Here is a 21,516-nt window from a genome sequence, read left to right on the forward strand (position 1 = left end):
TTTTAGGTCTTTAGGATTATCCCGGTTAGTTGCTCAAATCTGGGCCATGGACCCATTGCAGACCCACATTCAAAGGCCTTGGGGAGGGAGGGGTCTTTACTTTGAGATTTCTCTCCTTTGCCTTTCTGTCTTTTGAGTGGTGTCCAGCCTTCCCCTGGTGTCCTAAACCCTAGAACATTTCTTCCCCAGGCTGTTTCTGTCTGTCGTCTAACTATTTTTCTGGGACAGAAGAGAGTCCTGTGTCTTTCTAATCTGCCATCTTCCTAGTTTTTCCTCTAGTTGACTTCTCATGCCTCTTTGACCAATCCTGCTGAAACTAAGGACTGACAAGGAGATTAGGATAACCATGATTAGTTCTTACTAATCAAGATTCAGTGCCTCTCCCTTTCTTCCAAAAGTCTTCCCAGAAGAAGAAGGAGCAAAACTGGCTATTTCAGCAAGTACAAAGAAGTGGGGATTGGTCTCGGGCCTTCAAATACTGTGCGTGCCACAGGGACTCTTGCTCACCTGCCTGGTTGAGATTCATGGGCCCTGATAGTAGGCAATGTGTAAAAGGCTCCCCAGGCTTGTTAGAATAAAAAAATCTAAAGTGCTCCTCAGTATGTAAACAGGTACACAGCTTACTGTGACAAGGGAGTCAGCCACCATCACTTATATTTAGGAAAGATGCAAACGCAGGTCACAGAGTGGGGAAGCTTTACAGTGGGAAAAAGGGAAAGGCTTCAGGTATGCCTGACTGGAGGCTGTTGGCATGGAAAGGCCGGAGGTGGGCTATCTAGAAGTGGGGCAGCTTATGTGATTGGTTAGTCCTGAACTGGAAGTTGGAGTTGGCGGTCAAAAAATAAAGAAACTGGCAGCCGATGACCAAGTCTGACTGTTCTGAGCCAATTTCTGCAGAGGGTATGATTTGGCTTCCTGTGCTGATAGTTGCAGAGATCTATTGTTACATGGTGTTGCCATTGTCTGTTTGTAGTTAAGACTCTAAGTTCAGTCTCTCACAAACCCGGCTATGTGATTTGGGGTACTTTACTGACTTTTCCATGCCTCAGTTTCCTCATCTGTGAAATGAGGATATTAATAGTACCTGTTTCAGAGTTTTAATACATATCAAGGGTTTAGAATAGCACCTGGCATGTGATGAGTATCCAAAAACTGTTAGCCATTATCACTATTATTATCACTATTACTGGAAAAGGCACTGCTCTGGGAGGAGGGGGTCTGGGTAACCCTGGTGCTGCTGGCTCTGCCCCTCACGCTACGACTTCGGGCAAGTTAGTCTGGCTCTCTAAGCCTCAGGCCTGTCTGTAAAATAGTGAGGCTGGACTCTGGTTTCCAAACTCTGATCTCATGTCCAGCTCTAGCGGTATCCCTGGGTGCTTGGGGATGGCCTGAGGTTGCACCCACACCAGGAGCCCCCACCCTCCACACCCACACACAGCCTTCCTCCATCTGGAGGCTCCCAGCACACCTGGACCAGCTGCTTCTGAGCAGCAGGCTCTGCTGTCCCCACTTCAGCCGATTTCAGGCACTAGATTTAGCTTTCACAGGAGCTAAGTTGTGTGGTGGGGGTAGGGGGCTGGGCGAGGACTAGATCTAGTGAGGGTGCTTCCCCACCCACATCAAACTGTGAGAAGCAAATTAGACAAGAGAGTCCTGAGACCTAATACGTGCTATTTGTCACTGATAACACAGGGCAAGTAATTTGACTCTTCCAGGTCTCATTTTTGTCACCTGGTAAATAGGGAACGAAACCAACCTTGTATCTGTGTAAACTCTGTAAATTGTAAAGTGATTTCATGATTGATGAATCCTTAAATCATGTTTTATCTTAAATTATGACAACTTTCCTTTTTTTATATGTGGAAAAGGATCACAGAGATTAAATGATTTAACTACAGCCATACCACTAATGTGTGGTTTGAGTCTTTTGATCCTAAGGCCAAGTCTCTTTTTACCCTTAGATAATTTTACTTTTACCTACCTTATGGGATTATTATGAAGATAACATGAAAATAGTAACTTTCATAAGAAGGAAGCAGCATGGTTTTACAACTGTGAGCTAGACTGCCTGGGTTTCAATCTTAATTCTGCCACTTATTGACAACGTGGCCTCAGACAGATTACTTAATGTCTCTGTGCCTCAGTTGCCCTCTTTTGTGAGAAGGGAGATGATACCAGTGCCCACCACATAGGGTTGTTATAAGTGAGTTAATATTTGTAAACCACTTTCAACAGTGTCTAAAACCTAGGAAAGCTTGTGTTTAAAAAAAAAAGAAAGCTCCCTCACCAACCAGCTGTGTGACCTTGACAAGCGAAAGCATCTTGCATTAGACCAGGAGACTCTGTTCTATTTTGAGCTCAGCCACTAATTTGCTCTGTGACTTCAGGAGCCTCCTTTAACCTTTCTGTGCCTTAGTTTCCTCAACTGTAAAATAAGGGACTTGGAAAATTCAATGATGAACAGCATTCTTTGCACAAAGATCAAGTCAGGAAAAAAAAATTATTTTAATCGGCCACATTTTCTTATTTATTTGTGCCCTCTGGGGGAGGAGTATTCCAATGCAGTGGGTGCTGCCTGGGCTGCTTTCCCAGCCTCCTTTGGGACCCACCTATGGACCTCCCCACAGAGGTCTGCGTGATGCCTGGAAGTCGGGGACACATGATCCAATCACAGCCCCTCTTCCAGAAGCTGGGGAGACTGACCTGAAAGTGAGTCTGAGCTACAGTGGACATTGATAATGAGGCTTTAGCAGGAAGGTCATGAACTCCTGCTGGTGATAAACCCAGAGATTCTAGTCCTGCCCTTCCTGAGGCCTGGCTTCTGGGATCTTCCTGAAATTCCATAAGATACTCCAATTTCCTTCAAGAAAACGGGAGCCTTTCCCCGATTTATACAGGCTAAGGTATCTGTTATCTATTGCTGTGTGTGGCAGATTGAATTATATACCCCAATTTAGACACGTTCTCTATTTTATCTTACTTTCCTTGGGTGTGAACCCATTGTAAATAGGCTCTCTTGAAAACGTTGTTTTTCATTAAGGTGTGGCGCAACTGAATGAGAGCCGATCATAATCTGGATTACTGGAGGCCTTATAAAGGGAAACAGGAAGTCACAGAGATAAGAAAGGAGAAAGAGGGAAACGGACTTTGGCCCAGTGGTTAGGGCGTCCGTCTACCACATGGGAGGTCCCCGGTTCAAGCCCCGGGCCTCCTTGACCCGTGTGGAGCTGGCCCATGCGCAGTGCTGATGCGCGCAAGGAGTGCTGTGCTACACAGGGGTGTCCCCCGCGTAGGGGAACCCCATGCGCAAGGAGTGCACCCATAAGGAGAGCCGCCCAGCGCGAAGGAGGGAGCAGCCTGCCGAGGAATGGCGCCGCCCACACTTCCCGTGCCGCTGACGACAACAGAAGCGGACAAAGAAACAAGACGCAGCAAAAAGACACAGAAAACAGACAACCAGGGGAGGGGAGGGGAATTAAATAAAAAAATAAATCTTAAAAAAAAAAAAAAAAGAAAGAAAGGAGAAAGACATTGCCATGTTAAAGGAATATAAGCCAAGGAACCCCAAGGGTTACCAGCAGCCAGCACCAGAAAGCTACAGATTTCATGAAGAAAACATGGTCTTGCCAGTGTCTTGATTTTTTTTTTCTTTGACTGTTATTTTTTTATTTTTAAAGATACTTAGATTATATAAATGTTACATAAAAAATGTAGGGGATCCCCATACAACCCACTCCCTACCCCTCCCACACTTTCCCACATTAACAACGTCCTTCATTAGTGTGGTACATTTGTTACAATTGATGAACGCGTACTGGAACGTGGTCACTAAGCATGGATTATAGTTTACATTATAATTTAAACTCTCCTGCACAATCCTGTAAGTTTTGACGATATATAATGTCCTGTATCTGTCACTGCAATGTCATTCAGGACAATTCCAGTGTCTCGAAAATACCCCCATATTACACCTATTGTTCATGTCCCATACCGGATGGGGGAGGGGGGGAGGTAATGCATTTATATGCTGAGTTTGGCTTAGAGAGAAGACTGTCTTGATCTAGAATTTCTGGTATCTGAAACCATAAGCCGATAAATTCCTGTTGTTTAAGCAAAAACCAGTTTGTGATTTGCCTTAGCTGCTCAGGCAAACCAAGACACTGTGTATATGTAACAAGCCGTAAATCACTTAAACAGTGATTTACTATGGTTCCAGATTCTGTGGGTGGAGTGGGTGGGTTTTGTGCTGGTCTCACCTAGGCTTACCTCTGTGACCACGCTCATCTGGTGGGTGGGCAGGGGCTGTGGGCTGGGGGCCTTGGTTCTCCTCCATATGTCCTTTCCTCATGGCTACTTAGCTTCCTGATAGCATGGTGGTCTCAGGGAAGGAAGCAGAAATTCCCAGTTCTCTTGAGGGCTGGGCTCAAAAGGTCCCAAATGTTACTTTTTTTCTGTATGCTAGAGGTCAAAGCAAGGCACAAGGTCAGCCCTGATTCAAGGACTCAGTAGACTACAGTTCTTGATGGAAGCTGCAGTGTGTGCATATGCGGATGGAATAGAAGGTACCCTTATGGGCAGGCAACTACTGCAACATGTTTCAGTCAATTTCTCTTGTTTCAACTGATTTCTCTACCTTGCAGCTAAAATAAGTTTAATATATCTTATAACTTACAAGCTTCCACCTCCAACTCTGATCTCATCTCTCACCATCTGTCAGCCACCCTGGCCTTACCTTGCCTTGCCCACACCAACCACACTATCACCCCAGGGCCTTTGTACTTGCTGCTGCTTGCTCTGCTGGGTACAGCAAATTGTCTCTTGACTGCTTTTTTGTGAATTTAGATTTTTAATCTATCTTTATTCAGAGAATCTTGTCTGATGACCTGAACCAAAGTCAAACCCCTGGCATACTCATTGGCCAAACTTAATTTTTTTTCATGGCACTTACCATGTTCTATTTATTTTTATTTTTTGTTCACTGTCGTTCCTCAATTGCTAAACTCTAAGCACTCAGGAACGATTTTCTGTCTGGATCTCCAAAGTATGCCTGGCACATGGTAGGCATTCAATAAATATTTACTGAGAGCAAGAATACATTTTAATGCTTTTTAGGGATTATAATATTAATATTTATGAAGTAGCAGCTAGAGACAGTTTAAATAACACAGATCATTCTGTGAGAGGAGGCAGGGAGCTCTTATCTAGCTTAGAGAATCTCAATGATCCTTTCTAGTTCTGATAGCCCCTGTCTCTAAGTGAGAAAGTCTTTGTAATTCTAAAGGCACCATATAAGCTCCTAAAGAGCACTACTGAGAGGGCACTTTGGGAAGTTCTGCTAAGGATGAAGGACAGGGGCCTTGGACATTCATTAGTACTTCTGATCCAGTACTCCCAGAGCAGCAAGGAATAAACACAGGTGTATCCCATTTGTATTCCCTACAAATCATGAGTTGCAGAGGGGCTGTTCTCAATGGGAAGCCAGAAGAAGGGCTAAATGGTGGTTTTAATACAGAACCCCAGTATTCCTTGACCCTCCCCCATGAGAGGTGGGGTCTTCATCCCCTACCCTTTATCCTGGTGGGCTTGTGATTGCCTCAAGCAATAAAGAAGGGCCAAAATGACACTATGTAATTACCAAGGCTGTATCAGAAAAGGCCGAGTAGCTTCTGGCTGGTCCTCTTGGGACACTCATTCTGGGGGAAACCCAACTGCCATGTACTCTGCTGCCACCATGCTGGAGAGGCCATGTATTGATGAGCTGCCAACCAGATGAGTGAGCACTCTTAGATGTCCAGCCCAGTCAAGCCTTCCAACAACTGCTGCCCTAGCCAACATCTGACTGCAATCATGTGAGAGACTCTAAGCAGGAACTGCTCAGTCATGCCCTTCCTGTCCCACAAAATTATGAACAAAATAAAATGGTTGTTTTCAGCCACCCAGTTTTGGGGTAATATGTGAGCCATCAACAGGAAGTGGAACAGGCTGTTCCTTTAGTGCTTTCCTCTTCACAAAGACCTCCATAGTCCTAATACCTTATAGTCGACTTGACATCACCATGAGATGATGTCTCAACCCCACCCATCAACATTTCAAACTAACATGTCCAAAAATAAACCTTTGGCCCCAAGTCCATCTCTCACCACTTAGTCTTCCCTATCCAATAAGCAGCATCTTCTTTCCTGGTTTCTTATGTCAGAAGACTGGGCATTGTCTTGTTATCAATTTGTTCCTGTCTCTTAACTCCACATCCAAATCTCTTTGAAAGTGCTGTTGACTTTATCTCCAATCCATTCTCTTCTCTCCATCCCCGCTGCCACCACTCTGGTCCAAGCTACTGTCAGCTCTTGCTGGCTCACTGGTAGAACCTCTTGATTAGGCCCCCTACTTGTGCCCTTGTGGCCCTCACCCTCTGGGTCAATTCTTTCTCCTTGTAACAGCCAGAGGGATCTTAAAATACAAAATTAAGTCATGGCGCCTCCCCATTGGCTGCCCACTGCAGTAAGAATAAATCCAAACTCTTTGCTGTGGTCAGTATGGTGCTCCCTGATGAGCCCTGGCCTCTGACTGCCTCTTTCCACTCTTTTTATGGTCACCCCAATCCTGCCACCTTGAACTTCTCTTTGGTCCTCAACCACACCCAACTCTTCTCCTTCCTCAGGTCCTTCGCATGTGTCCTCTGCCTAGGATACCCTTTCTCCAGCTTTTCTATGGCTGGTGCTTTGCAGTCTGAAGTTAAATGTTGTTGTCACAGAGAGGTCTTCTGTGACTATTCTATTTAAAGGTTCTCCTCTGAAATGCCCCACTTTGACTTTTTGTTTTCTTCATTGACCTTAGCACAACTTCATTTATTTGCTTGTCTGCTTGTTTTTAGGGTCTTGTCCACTGTATTTTTCTCCTAGTGCTTGATGCACTGTTAGCACTCAATAAAGGCTGTATTTTGCTGATGTTAATAGTAACAATAGCTCACTGGATGCCACTTTACATCGCGTGTGGTAGGATGGGCAGGGATTATCCCCATTTCCCAGGTAGGAAAAGTGAGGCCCAGAAAGGTTAGGAACTGGCCTGAGGCCATATAGTTTCTAAGAAGTAGAACCCAGGTTTTTGCCTCCTGGTCGAGTGCCCTTCAAAGGCAGAAGTGCAGAGTGCTGCAATCTGATGGAGAGGTGAGTGGCCATGCCAGGTCACTGTTGCTAAATTTTCTTTCCTCACCCACCAGTTTTAAACTAGGCAACCCAGCCTCCACATTCTTGGGAGCACAGCTTCTGCCTTCATGCAGGGAAACACTGCAGGAGGCGGTCGTGGGCACAGAGATGAGCTGGGGGAAGGTGGTGCTGGGAGCAGGCTGGATTCCAGAAGGCTGGGTCCAGGTTGGGTTTTTCTCCAGGCTTCATCTGCATTAGAATCACAGGGTCTGTGACACTGTGTGGATTCAAGCCCATCTATACACACTGTGTGACTCTGTGCATATGTGTGTAGGAGTTTTGTACAGTGGGGTGGACTGTTCAGTTGTGTCCTGAGAGTTGTACTCCTCCCACCCCTGATTTAAAAAAAAAAATTTATGAATTAGCTCGGTATTTGAGATGAAGTCATACATCGTTTTGTCTGTATTATTGTATTTTGGTAAAAAGTTAAAATTTATATTTCTCTTGAATCTTGTCCAAGAAAGTGCAATAACATTAAAAGTGTTGCCCTTACAAAACTGCTCAGCCAAACCAACACTGAAGCCTGCCATCAACAAGCCTAACCGTGACCTCACAGCTTCTAATCTATACTTTGTTAAAATATCAGCAACCAAGGATCCCACATATGAGAAAAGCATCTATCATGAGAGAGACCAAAATAAACAAAACAAAAACCAAACAAACAGAACTTGGAGTGAACAGAGATTATATAGGGAGAGCACTTAACAACAAAAACCCTGTTATATTAGAGAGGTTGAGAGGCGAAGAATTTTCTTGTTTTATTATTATTGAAATAATGAAACCTGTCCAATGATTGAAGTGATGAATGCACAACAATGTGATTATACCAAATACCATTGATTGTATACTTTGGATGAATTGTATGCTTTATTCATATGTACCAATAATAACTGATACATATTAATAAATTTAATAATTGTTAAAAAACTAGTAATCATCTCAGAGATAAGAGAAGACGTCACACCCAGGGAACCACTCCTACAACCTCTCACCACTCCCCAGTGTACTTTTTCCCCACTTCAATTTGCTCTTCACCACCTGCCCTTCCTCTCCCTCCTGGAAACCCCTCTTCACCCAGTTAAGACTCAGCTCCACCGCCCGGCCCCTTGTGAATTCTTGATTACCCAAGAGGTGTCTCTCTCTCTCTTCTGGATCTTCACAGCAATATGCTAGTATTTCCTTTATTGCACTTATTACGGGGTTACATGTTTACTGGCAGCAGATCTGGGTCTTCATAGTAACACGACCTACTACACTATCTAGCACATAGTAGGTGTTCCAAAAAATGCTGGATATAGAGCAGAACCAGAACGTAGTCCAGTTAAGGGCACTGAGGCAAACACCTGGGTCCAAGCTCTAACGCTGCCTCCTTCTTCCTTCCTGTGAGCCAGGCTCTCAGAGCCTCAGTGCCCGCATCCGTAAAGCGGGGATCGATGATGACGCACTTCCCAGGGAGGATGGAGGGAGGGGAGTCGTGAAGAGTGACGGTGGCCGTAAAGCAGTCAGCGCAGCAGTCAGCGCAGCAGCCAGTTTACAAGCGCCTATAAATGGCAGCTTTTCCTCATCTAGAGCTTGAGGTCTGGTCACCTACCCCCAGGAAAGGCCCTGGTATCTGCCGCGAGAAGTTTTCTGGAAGGGCTGCCCACACACCCTCAAACACCTGCGTGTGGCGAGGGCCCTTCACAGACCCACAACTTCTCCACGGGACTTCGCCCATAAACCCTGCCCAGTCCCCACCTACCCCATCTGTCACTCACTCCACCCACACAGGATGCCTTACTCTTTTTTTTTTTTTTATTAAATCACCAATAATTCAGGGCATTAGGCCCCACCAAGCTCATTAAAACCACTTGGGATGGTGAAGGCCCCTGGAGGGGGGTCATGAGAAGACCAGCTCTCCCCAGACCTTCCTTAGAAGGACCAAAAACTTCAGAAAGCCAGAGCCCATGTGGCTCAGTGGTTGAGTACCGGCTTCCCACATTCAAGGTCCCTGGTTTAATCCCTGCCCCCGTACCTCAAAAAAAAAAAAAAAAAAAAAAATCCGAAACGACGCTGAGGAGATGGGTGGCACAAAACCTCACGACCTGAGCCTCACAGAAGGGATAGGGTGGGGTGTGGGGAATGAAGGCCTCTCCTGAGCCAAGAGGGTGTGGTGAAGGGGGCAGGTTGGTTCTTTCAGGTCCCAACCTCAGGGAAGAAGTCAAATGCTAGTTCATCACCTTTGCAAGGGAAGAGGCTAAGGTTCCTAGGGGCCACCCCCTACCCCCACCCCGCCCTGGCTTCCCTGCCAAGCACTGCTGAGGTGGAAGGCTTTGAGCCAGGATCCTGGCTTTATTTGCCTGGCCTGGGGATGAAGGATTTGGGGGACAAAGAGTTTGGCAGAAGTGGCTCCCTGGCCCCACTGGCAGGAGGCTGTGAGCTGAGCCTGGCAGCTATGCCAGGTGCTGGGACACCAGAGGGGCTCTTGCCTCTCCTGGACTTGGTGAGGGCATGGTCTGGCCCTCCTGCCCTTTATGGACCCACAGCTTCTCCACGGGCCTCGTCCGTAGATCCTGTCCAGCCCCTGTCCAACCGAGTCAGGGCTTGGGGGGAGGGGGTTACTAACCCTGCTTAACCCGTAGAAGATGGGTGCTTCCTCCATGTTCAAAAGCTGGAAATACAGGGTGTAGGTGGAGGGAGGCCACTTCCCATGATCCTTCTGATGTCAGGCCACTCTCCTTTGCCTCCTTCCTCAGGCCAAGCCCTGCTTTCCTCTGAAGGAAGGACAGAATGCAGGGCCAGGGCCACCTCACTGCCTGCCCAAAGGCCTGGAGGTGGCCCCAGGGCCCAGAGGCCTGAGGTTTCCCAACACTGCTTAGCTGGCAGGTGGTGGGGTCACACCCCCATTTCCCCTGGACCTGAGTGAGGACTTCATGGACCCTAAAAGTTGCAGCCACCCCCAGCCCCAGGGGGAAGGTGGAGGCAGACAAGCCTGGGGCAGGGGGAGGGGTGGCATCCCTCTCCTACTCCCCCAAGAGCAACTCTCTTCCAGAGAACCTAAGTCACCATTCCCATGGGGGCCCCCCCACTCAGAGAGGACAAAAACCTAGAATAGGAAAGGGGGGTAGAGAGAAATTTTGGCAACTTTCTGACATGACTTGAAAACCCTGGTTCCAATCAGGTCTGGAAGCCTTACTCCCTCCGTGCCAACGTCTCTGGGCTCAGAGGACAGTCTTTACTGCCGATCTGGCCCCATATGAAGCATCATCCTCCAGAGGCCGGGCCACACCAGTGTCCCAGGAGCTCACACCCCCACGGAGTTCTTCTCATCTTCCCTGGGGCTGGGCTCCTCCTGGACCTTCTTCATCTCCCAGCCCCTGACCCAGGTGTAGGTGGAGGAACCGCCCAGCACCATCATGTTGCTTGTCCACCAGAGTAAGCTCTTGGTCTCCTCAAAGTAGAGCACGGCCAGCACCGTCTGGGCGCAGGCCTTGGCCGTGCCCGACACGTTGTGGGTCAGAGGACTGGTGAACTTGATCTGTAGTCCCGTCACGTAGCCGATGGCAAAGCCGAACAGGCCTCCCAGCGTCATCATCCCCCAGAAGTGGGCGCTGCCCAGCTGGGCAAAGTTGCAGAGGGCCTGAAACTCCCCGAGGAGCAGAAGCAGGGGCAGGAAGAGGACGCAGGCGTTGGCATTGTTGTAGAAGGTCAGGCGCCAGATGCTGCCGTCCACCGCCGGGAGCACCTTCTTGGTGTAGATGGCATTGAGCGAGACGCAGAGGCTGGCCAGCACGCCGTACAGGGTGCCCACCCAAGACAGGGTGCCCTCTGCCCCCTCCTGGTCCACGCCTAGCCAGAAGCCACCTGCAGTGGGGGAGAGGAGAAGGGCGAGGGGAGAAGAGGGAGGAGGGCAGGGGGGAGGAGGGACAGAATTTTCACACCAAAGTGCATGGACTGAGCAGTGCTCTCTTGCAATCCCCTCCTCTCTATCTCCCTCCAATAAATATGTCCAAAGCCTCAACTAAGTGCAAAGCATTATATAGTAAGGGCTGGAGAAATGTCCCAGGACAAAAAAAAAACCTCTGAGAGCTGACATTTTAGCAAAGAAGGAAGACATAAGAACAATTCAACTCCCAGTTACTCCTTTCATTATACTTGTTGGGAGGGCCATAGAACAGGACAGGGTGCTGTGAGGACCCATAAGTGGGCAGCGGCGCTGGACTGGGGCATCTGGAAAGTAACAATTGAGCTGAGTTCTGAAATCTAAGTACTATTTTATAGTTAAGGTGGCCTTGGGCAAAAGACTTAAGGTCTGTAAGCCTCGCCTGTGGTGAGTACTAAGTGAGAATCTTTCAGGCCTGAAGTCATTTGGGAGAGTCATTCTTATGTCACCTGCTGCCTGACAGCCTCCCTGGCTCCCCACTGCCCCCATTAAGAGTCCATTCCTCAGCCTGGCACACCCGGCTTCCCATGCCCTCGCCAGCCTTCTCTGTAGAGAAGGCTGTACTACCTCTCTCCACTCCCTGCTTCTCAGGGTCCTTGTTCATCCACCTCCTTCCCAGGGGATTGTACTCATTTTTCAAGATCAAAGCCCACCTCCTCCAGCCTCTTCCTACCTCCTGCCTGGGTTTTCCTTGGAGACCCCTTGCCTGCCCTGGGATGCTAGGCACCTGCCCAAGGGGACAGCTAGGCTCCAAGGTCCCAGAACTCAGGGGCTGAGTTTTATACACTTTGTATACTCCACTACAGCATCCAGCAACATGGGGTAGTGGGCTCTGCCATGTAGAAGCTGAGTGGCTGGGGAAAAGTTACTTAACCTCCCTGGGTTCACCTCCTTCATCTGTTAAGATCTGGGTCACTTTCTTGACCTCCCCATTGTAACCCTTCTACCTCCACCTTGCAACCAGAGTGATGGCCCTAAAGTGCAGCTGTGCTCTGGTCCTGGCCTGGTTTAAAGACTCTCAGTGACTCCCTTTGGGGAAAATCGAAGCTTAACTGGGCTCTAGGGCCCACTCTGGTGGAGACTGCTCATCTGGGCAGCCTCACATCTGCTGAGTCTTACTCTGGTTCATTAAGTCAAGAAGTGAACATATTCTTCCTTCTGCCTAAAACATTCTCTGCCCACTCTTTGCCCCCACAGCAGCACCTCTTCCAGAAAGCTGCTCAGATTGCTCCTCCTCAGCCCTAGCCAGAGTTCCCACAGGACCTGTCTGTCCCCATCACAGCCTTTCCCACTCCAGCTTGAGTATCACTTACTACTGTGCCCTCTGTGAGTGCAGGAGCCTCATCCACCCTTTTCAAACTTGTACCCCAAAGACTGGACAATGCCCAGCATGCCCCTGGGCAGCACTAATATTTGGTGAATGAGTGAATGAATGGAGGTTGTGATGGAGGTGGTTGTGCGTATTAAAGTGGACGAGGCAGGTCACAACAAACAATCCTCTTCCCTTTCCTGCCATCACCTTTGCACGACAGGCACCCATAGGCTTGCTCTGTGTGTGTGTGTGTGGCAGGGGGGAGTCGGGCTGTACCACCAGCTCACTTGCTCAGCTAAAAGGGCTGCAGGCCCTCCTGCTGGTTACCTTCTGAGTCCACAAGGAGCTTTAGGAAGGTACCATGTGAAATGGGATGGCATGGGATGCTGGGGGCTCGCTAAGCCAGCGTGCTAAGAAAACATTCTGTGATGATGGGAACATTCCATAATCTGGCTGTCCAACACAGTGGCTGGTGAACACTTGAAATGTGGCTATAGAGGAAATGAGTTTTAAATTTAGTTTCTTTCTTTCTTTTAGGAGGTACCAAGGATTGAATCCAGGACCTCGCATGTGGGAGGCAGGTGCTCAACTACTGGGCTATACCCACTCCCTAATTTCATTTAGTTTTAATTAATTAAATTTAAATGGGTGCACACAGCCAGCAGCTCACGAATTGGACAGCTAACCTCTGGTGGAAAAGAACAGAGCAGGGTGGTTAGAATCCTGCCTACCTGGGTTTGCATTCCCAGCCTGGCCACTTCCTAGCTCTGTGGCCCTGGGTAAGTAACTTAACCTCTCTGAGCCTCAGTTTCCTCATTTGTAAAATGAGAATGATCATAGTAATGCCAACACCCAGGGGGCCTCTGGGGAACAAGGGAAACACTTTATGTGAAATGATTAGCATAGTGTCACCATCAATAATTATTATTTTCTGAGGGTCAAGTCTGGGAAGACAGTTGAGGCACAAAACACATCTCTTGGCACTGTCTCAGGTATTATTCTGAGCCAGCAAAGTCAGAGCGTGATGGTGTATTTATTAAAAGATACATAGTCCTCCAGAAAGAGCACTGGACAGGGAGTCAGGACACTTGGGCTCTTACGAGGGAACAGTGGTCAAGCATGGGAACTATGGAGCCAGACTGCTTGAGTTCAGACCCTAGCTCTGCCACTTATTTGCAGTGTGACCTGGGACAAGTCACTTAACTAACCTCTCTGTGCCTTGGTTTCCCCTCTGTAAAATGCAGATTATGGTCACATCTTATTAGGAGGCTTAGTTGCGTTAATACAGGTAAATATGCTTAGATTTGTGGCTGGCATATAGATGGTTTTTGTGGCTGCTGTTACTCTTACGGCTAAGGCTCTTGGCCTGGCTGGGTCCCTAACTTGCTGGGTGGCCTTAGGCAAGTTATCAGCTCTGCAGGGCCCCAGGCTCTTTCCAGGCACCCAGTCATAGGACTATGACTGTCCTATGCACCTAAGGGCAGACACAGATGCTCCGAAGGGTTATTCTTTGCTGTTCCGGCCCCCATGCCCCGCCCCATTCCCCGCGGCCTCGGCCGGCTCACCAATGATGCTGCTGCAGGCCAGCAGGGCATAGAAGGAGGTGGTCTGCTTGAGCAGCAGGTAGGAGAGCAGCACGTTGAAGACGGTGGTGAGCGAGCGGCCTACGTTGTAGAAGGCGACCCCGACGTACTTGAGGCAGAGGTTATTGAAGGTGATCATGCCGATGAAGACTACCGACAGGGGCAGGACGCTGCGGGCCACCCTGAGGTCCAGGTGCACAGCGGGGAAGTCCATGGTGCCAGGGCAGCAGGCGGCCAGGGCACTGAGGCCCCAGCACAGCAGCACTGTCACCAGGCACTGGTAGAAAGTGACGAAGATGGGGGTGTCCAGCTGCAGGGAGGGGCTGTCCAGCAGGTACTTGTTAAGGAACACCATGGAGATGGAGGTGACCCAGTACAGCGAGACCACCAGTGCGATCTGCAACGCCCGCAGCAGAAAGGGCTTCTCCTGGCCGGCCTCGGGCTCTCCGGAGGGGTCGGAGGCCCCCATCAGAGCCATGTGCAGGATTCTGGATCGTTTCAGAGGGACCCTGTTCATGGTAGGAGAGCAGCTGGGTCACCTCCGAGGACACTGACTTCCTGGAGGAGTGAGCTCACTTCTGCTTTTTGCCAAGAGCAGCCCTCAACTGTCACACGGGGCAGGGACGGGCCTTGGTAGCTTAGAGGCGACCCCATGGGCCTCTGGGATGGAGAAGCACAGCTTTGGGGTGGGCCAGACTGTGCTGATCCACAACCTGCTCCCACCCTGGGGGTGGCTCATGAGACAAGACACAGGAAAGGAATTAGGGCAGGCTACGGTTGTAGGTCACGACAGATGACCTGTGAGAGTGGAAAGGGCTGGGGCCTAGGAGGGAAGGGTTTCAGGGAGAGGAGGGGAGAGAGGAACGGAATGAGAAGGTGCAGGGAGCAGGTGGCCAGAAAAACGGAAGGCGGAAGGCTGGCTAAGGAGCAAGAAAAGGGCGGGGACAAGTGGGTAGGGCTGCCGGGAAAGGGAGGCGTGGGCCGCGGTGGGAGAGGGGCTTGCAGGGAGCGGGAAAGCGTGCTGGGAGCTGAATGGAGGGAGGGCGAGGAGAGAAGACGGGTGCAGGGTGAGGATCAGGAGCACAAGGGAGGGCGCCTGGGGGGCCCGAGTCCACTCCGTGCAGCTTTCCCCGCCTCCAGCTCAGCCCTGAAACCTCCGGACCCCAGAGGCCGCCTCCTTCAGAAGGCGGGCCCAGGACTCATTTCCTGACACGCCTCGACCCCATCTTAAAGAGCCCGCACGCCCGGCGTCACCCTTAAAGCCACAGACTTCAAAAAAAAGGGTCGGGAGATGAGCGCACGCATGCGCGTATCTGTAGGCGGTCTCGGCTGCTGTGGGTGTTTTTACTGGTGCTTGACCCACGGACCCCTTCTTCCCTCGCCCGTCTTCTGCTCCGTCTTCTCCGGAGGCTACCTCCTCTCCTGAACCCCCAACCCCGGTAGGGCTGCGTCTCCGGAGCTTTGGCACCACTCCTGCGCCCTTCCGCTTCCAGGGACTCCACTACCAGCCCCGCATCGTCCAGCCAAGCTCCAGCTCTTTCTTCCAGAACGACGTTGCCCCCATTCTCACCGCCCCCTGTTCTCCCAAACCCGAGAACCCGGGTAGCGCTCCCACAGGCTGGAGGCTGCGCAGCCCCTCCAGGCCTCAACCAGTCCGCCCACTCCTCCCGCTCGAGATCCTCCCACCTGCCCAGATCCAAGCTCCCGGAGTCTCAAAGCAAACCCTCGGCTCCCCGCAACCCTCCCACTTACAGAAAATCCCCGCACCCCGCTGCGCCCGGGCCCTAGCTTCGGCCGCGGGCCGGGGCTCCCGGGCGGCTAAGGTGACTCCACACTTACCTCCTCTGCCCTAGCCACTTGCCCACACCACCCGTGCCGCACCCAGGGGCAGTGCCCGCGCAAGAAGACTTCCTGCTCGCTGTCCCGGGTGCGGGCGCCGCGCCAGCCTCTCCCGCTCGCTCCCCACGTGGGGCAGGGCGACCCCTGCCGCAGCATGGACTCTGCCCTCAGTCCTGATCGCAGGTCCTCTCCTCTCTCCTGGGCCATCCCTGCCCCCCACCCCGCTCCCCGCGGGGACCCCGCTCCAGGTACCTCCGCTTGCACGTGCCGGGCTGCATCCCTGCTCACTGCGCACCGAGAAGGTTGTGAGCTTCCAGCTGTGCGTGCGGGAAAGGGCCCGGATTCTTCCAGCCAGCGGAGTACGGGGTCTCCCGCCCCCTCCCAGGGATCTGGCCTGGAGAGTCTGCCATCAACCAAGGGTCCATCACTTGGCGGGGCTGAATTTCCCTGGTTTACGCTCAATCACCCACCTTGGTCAGGGTGGAGATGGGGTGGGGGCACTTCTCCCAGGGCCAGAGCTGTTTTCACTGATAAACCAGCTCACTGTGCCAGTGGATCTCAACCTTCTTGTTCAAAACTGTGGCTGGTGTGGGTTAGGGTAGGGGTGTCAGCTGTTTTTAATATTTCAAAAACCATTAAATTAGAAACATTTAATCTATGGGTGAGATGATGTCTGGGATTTGCCTTAAAGTACTAGAAATGCACAAAGAAAGAAAAAATGAAAAAGGTAAAACAAGATCGGCAAAATGGTGATGATGTAGAAGCTGGATGGTAGGTACTTGGGGGTTCATTATTCTAGTCTCCTTATGTTTGTGAACATTTGAATATTTCCATAATAGAAAGGTAAAACCTTTGGAGTCTGGCATGCTAACTGCCCAAACCCTTGGCCTGGCTGGGTCTAACACAGCTCTTAGAGGACAGCTGTTCAGAAGCCCCAGGGCAGGACTCAACTTCCCAGAGCAAGCTCTGCCCCAGGCCCTGTCTCTTCCACCAGCTCTCTGTCTCTGGCTCTGGGATACCTGAGCCTCCTTCCCCCTTCCTTCCTGGTTATGGTTGATCTCTGGGCTCCTGGTGGAGGATGTCATTTGGTCATCTTGTCACCTTAAGTGTGAAAAAGAGAGACTCAGACTGAGGTGATCTCCTGATCCCTATCTGGAGAGTCACCTTAAGGGACCAAACTTTGAAAGTTGTGGGCTTCATTTTATAGAGAACAATGCCTGCCTGTCCCAAATCCCTTAGGCCTGAGACTTCCATCTTCACCATAACAAATAATGACAAACAAGGTAAATTTGTGTCTGCGATGCCCTGGTTAGCTGGGAGGGACCTTCTCCTGGGCGCATTAACGGGAATTCATTTATCTAGGTGAACATGCTGCCTCCTTGAGCCCCAAGAGAAGAGATACATATATTGTCTATAGGAGACAGGCCAGAGGTGCTTCACTGAAGAGGGTCTGGGGGCAGTCAGTGGTGGATGTGCCAGGGGCAATCTAGGCTCTCCGCTGGCCAGGAGCCAAAGTCTATCCCTGCCTCCAGTCTCTCCCCTTCCATTGTACCTGAAATTCTACCATTGTTGTTACTCCTTTGGATTAAGGTTGTAAAAGACCAGTACAGCAAACTTCCCAGTTTCTAATCCTTGCTGTTCTTTACAAAGGGAATGGTACCCTTTGCACAAACTGCTTGCTTTTGAATTTTCCTTAAGGTAAGTTAATTGTTTAAACTTTCCATAAAAGGTGAAGTTTTAGATCTTGTCAGGAGTAATTACCCATTGTGCTAGTTTGAGAGGTACCCTTGGAGTTGGGTGGAACATAAATTCATACGAGCCTGCAGGTGGAGGGCCGGCTAAGCCAGGCAGTATGTTCCTTTATGGGAGTGGTTCCATTTTCTTGCCTTTGGCTGGGAGCCACTATTGAGGTCAAAAGATGATGCCTGCCAGTTGGGATGAATGGAACCAACCTCCCAGTGTGTGAGGGAACCAACCTCCCAGGTGTGGGGGACAGCGGGGTCTGCACCTGTAAATAGAGCTGAGTGCTCCTGAGAGCAGACCATCCTCCACTATCTCTCCCCTGAGTTCGACCAGGACTCGTGAGCCTACCCTCTGTGGTGAACACTGCTAACTGTCTGGCGAAGTTCATACTTCCATTTGTCCAGAAGAATTGGATCGCTACTAGTCACGTAGTTGCTCAGCCAGAGACTGCGTTCCCAGCCTCCCTTGTAGCTCCATGAATCACGTGACTTAGAGGATGGTGAATGGAGGTGCCGTGTGCTACTTTCCAGATCTGGGCCTCAAGACTTTAGGTATGTGCTCCTCTGCACACTCTCCTCCTTGTTCCACAAACTGGATCTCAAATGTATCTGCAGATGAGGACAATGCAACGAGAAGCAGCTCCTGCCAATGCAGACTGCCTGCCTTGGGACTGTCCTTTGAGAGGGAAATACAGTTATGTTCTTTAAGCCAAAAGAGTCTCTTTGTTACAGCAGCCGGGCCTTTACCCACTTGCTGGTAAAGACTATACACTCTTCCCCTCATGTGCATTTTCCCTAGGCAAAATTGAGAAGACATGAAATTCTTAGTTTGATCTCTCTCTCTTGCTTTTTCTCTCTGTTTGTCTATCTCATCTTTTTTTCTTCCTCTCTGCCTCCCCCACCCCTCTTTCTTATGTCATTACCCAGGATCTAACACAATGCCTGCCATAGTAGATTTCTGGAATGAATGGAAGTCAGACCCTGGTAGGCCTGCCTAAAAATCAGGGCTGATTTAAAACCTTTAGAGGTTTATGGGGCTCCTCTTTCATGCCATATGTAATTCTTAGTAAAAATTAATACTAATTTATAAAATAAATATAAAGCAGAGCAAAAATAACTCTTATTTTTCTTGTGTAGACTAGTTTGGTGTTTTGAAAATAATAAATTCTTCCCAGAAAAAAAGAAGTTGTGTCTTTCCTTTCCCAGTACTTGTGGCAGACACTCCTAATTTTCTCCCTCAGGAGTTGGAGATGAATACACACACCCTCTCAGTTTAAGCCACTATGGGATGGTGTTCTGTTGTTTGCAACCAAATGTAGTCCTAATTGAAACAACACTCTATCGGGTAATTCAGTGTTGGTAGAGCTCATGTCTAAGCTTCCAGGGAGGCTTGGGGTTGGGTGGTTGCTGGATCTGGACAGAAACTTGAGGGAGTGAACCAAAGTTCAAGAGCTGAAGATTTTATGGGATGGGGAATTTCTAAGAAAATTTGTCAGAACAGAATAATCCCAAAGCATGAGATACGTGGCCAGGGCTGAGGATCTGTTCATGAGAAGGCAGCCTGGGGGTGGTGGTGATGATTCTGTAGACAAGAGCGGGAAGATGTCAGAGGGTTAGCAAAAAGCTGTCATCTCTTTAAAAATAAAATGTACACGAGACTTCACCTTTATTTCCTGCTCTGACTTCTGGTAAGCACCTACCTTTGGCATATGCAGGCCCTTTTGGATTTTTTGAGCTCTGGGGTAGTAAAAAGTGTTATCTCCAAAAGCTCCTGGAATTTGCACCTGAGTTGGTAATACATTAGTCTTGAGCGGGAATAATATTTCTCCCAGATTAGGAGTGACCTGTGGAGGGAGTTACCATGTCAATCCCCCAGGTGGAGGGTGTTTTACTAACAATATTTACTAGAGGTCTGTTTCATGCCAGGTGCTTTATATATATATGTCAATACTCACAAACAACCCTATGAAGCAGAGTTAATCATTATAATCCTTATATTACAGATGAGGACGTGGGGACCCAGAGATGCTGAGGCACTTGCCCACATCTACTCAGTGAGGAGGTGAGGGGGCTCGGATTTGAACCCCGGCCAGTCTGACTCATGAGCTGAAGTCCGTCCCATCGCATGAGCTCAGCTCACCCCCAGCCCATCTTTCAGCTGGTGTCTTGGGTCTCCGGGATAAGGCGCTTTGACCTTGTGTCACCGCCCTTTTGTCTAGAATCAGATTGTCCTAACCCCAGGGAATGCCATGCTGGCAACGGAGAGCCCTCTGGCTGACCCACTATTTGGTCTTTTTCTCTAGCTTTTCACCCATTAATTTTATTTCCTGCCTAAACTGTAAGCTCCCCGGTGGCAGAGATGTCTAGAGATAATAATGTTAATAGTTACTGGGCACTTACTATTTGTCATACTGTGGCTTGAATGTTGCTCATGGATTGATTTCTCTAATCTTCATGCTGTTGTAGAAGATGGGCACTCTTATTCTCTGATTTTATGGAAGAGGAAACTGCGGTTCAGAGTGGTAAAGTAACTTACCTAGGTAGGGTCAGAGGGGCTTGCAATAGGCAGAGCTGGGCTTTGAACCAGACATTAAAACCACTAAGTCATATCGCCTTTCTTTGTGTGTATGGCATTTTGCTCTTACAAAACATTCTCACATACATTGAAAAAAGATCTCAGTACATCAGGTCCAAAGAATCTTAGAGGTTGTCTACTCCAAATCTCTTGCATTGTAATGCTCTGTAGAGAAGAAAGACCTAGAGAGGGACAGTGAATTACCCAGGGTCACACAGTTTATGGAAGGAGCTCAGCTCTCCTAACTCCGTTTTGGACTGCCAGCCTTCCCAACTGTGAGGGAATAAATAACTGTTGTCTGAAGTCACGGGGTTTGTGGGAATTTATTATGGTAGCCCCCGGAGACTGAGACAGTAGGTCTGTGAAAACAACACCACTGACAACCAGAGCTGTTGATTCAAGAATCTCAGGGGCACCAGGACAGCTGTGGCTTTTCTCACTCTTGGCTGGGGGTGAGGGGAGAGAGTTTCCAGCAGCTGATTTAACACTGAGCTCTGAAAGTAGGAGGGTGGATAGCCACAGGGGGGACCCTGTGGCCGCCGCCCCACTGGCTTAGTCAGTAGAACTGATCCTTCTGGAGAGGCACTGAGGCAGGGGGGAACTCCCCAGACTTCTAGCTCCTGGCCTGATGACTACAAGCTCTGGATAATCTCTCCATCTCTCTGGACCTCAGTTTTCCCACCAGTAAAATGGGAGGGGAGCCAGGCTTGGTGGCCTCTAGGGTAAAAGACTCTGGCTCTCATCTCAGAGGGAAGTAGGGGAGGGCCTGCTTGCCGTCAGGCTGCCTTGGAGCTGGAAGTGGAGGAAATATTGAAGAGAAGTGTATATGTGGGGTTTTAAGCAACTGAAAGCAAACTGTTTAAGCCAAACTGTGTTCATTGGTTCCTGTGGCAGAAAAGCACAGGGGGAGTACTGGCTTTAGTGCAGATTGACCCATGAGCTCAAACAATGTCATCAAACATCTGGGTCTGGGCTCGTCTCCAAATATTAGCTTTGTTCTCAGCCTCCACATAATGGTAAGAGCACTTCAGCCATTTCAGACCTTACACCATTCAGGTTCAAGTGTGCTGGGTAAAAGCATTATTTCTCAAGGTTCTCTTAAGATTGATCCAGCTCCGGTTTTTATTTTTTTAAATTTTTAAATTTTTTATTATTTTTAAACACTTTTAAAAATTAAAGTTAATAGATCACATAGAACGTTACATCAAAAAAAACCCCATGATGTTCCCAAATAACCCACTCCTCCCACCCTTATCATTTTTGTAAATTGTATTTTTTTGAAGATACATACATCACAAAAAAGGTTACATTATAAAAAACATAAGAGTTTCCTGTATACCC

The 21,516-nt window shown here is 49.2% G+C and overlaps 1 protein-coding gene across 3 annotated transcripts; it reads right to left on the bottom strand.

The window, feature by feature from the left end:
* Nucleotides 1-7,935: 7,935 nt before the first annotated feature.
* SLC35C1 (solute carrier family 35 member C1) lies at nucleotides 7,936-15,961 on the bottom strand. Of its 3 annotated transcripts, none has more exons than XM_004466567.5 (3): nucleotides 15,859-15,961; nucleotides 14,002-14,528; nucleotides 7,936-11,045 (listed from the first exon to the last, which is right to left on the bottom strand). In XM_004466567.5, exons 2-3 carry the CDS (start codon nucleotides 14,495-14,497, stop codon nucleotides 10,486-10,488), a joined length of 1,056 nt encoding a protein of 351 aa, XP_004466624.2. In that variant the 5' UTR covers nucleotides 14,498-14,528; nucleotides 15,859-15,961; the 3' UTR covers nucleotides 7,936-10,485. The 3 variants fall into 3 exon arrangements, with proteins under 3 accessions (XP_004466624.2, XP_004466622.2, XP_004466621.2); XM_004466565.4 differs by lacking the exon at nucleotides 15,859-15,961 and adding an exon at nucleotides 15,772-15,857; XM_004466564.5 differs by lacking the exon at nucleotides 15,859-15,961 and having other exon boundaries at nucleotides 14,002-15,402.
* Nucleotides 15,962-21,516: the final 5,555 nt, after the last annotated feature.

Source organism: Dasypus novemcinctus, chromosome 10, assembly GCF_030445035.2.
Source record: "Dasypus novemcinctus isolate mDasNov1 chromosome 10, mDasNov1.1.hap2, whole genome shotgun sequence".
Taxonomy (NCBI): domain Eukaryota; kingdom Metazoa; phylum Chordata; class Mammalia; order Cingulata; family Dasypodidae; genus Dasypus; species Dasypus novemcinctus.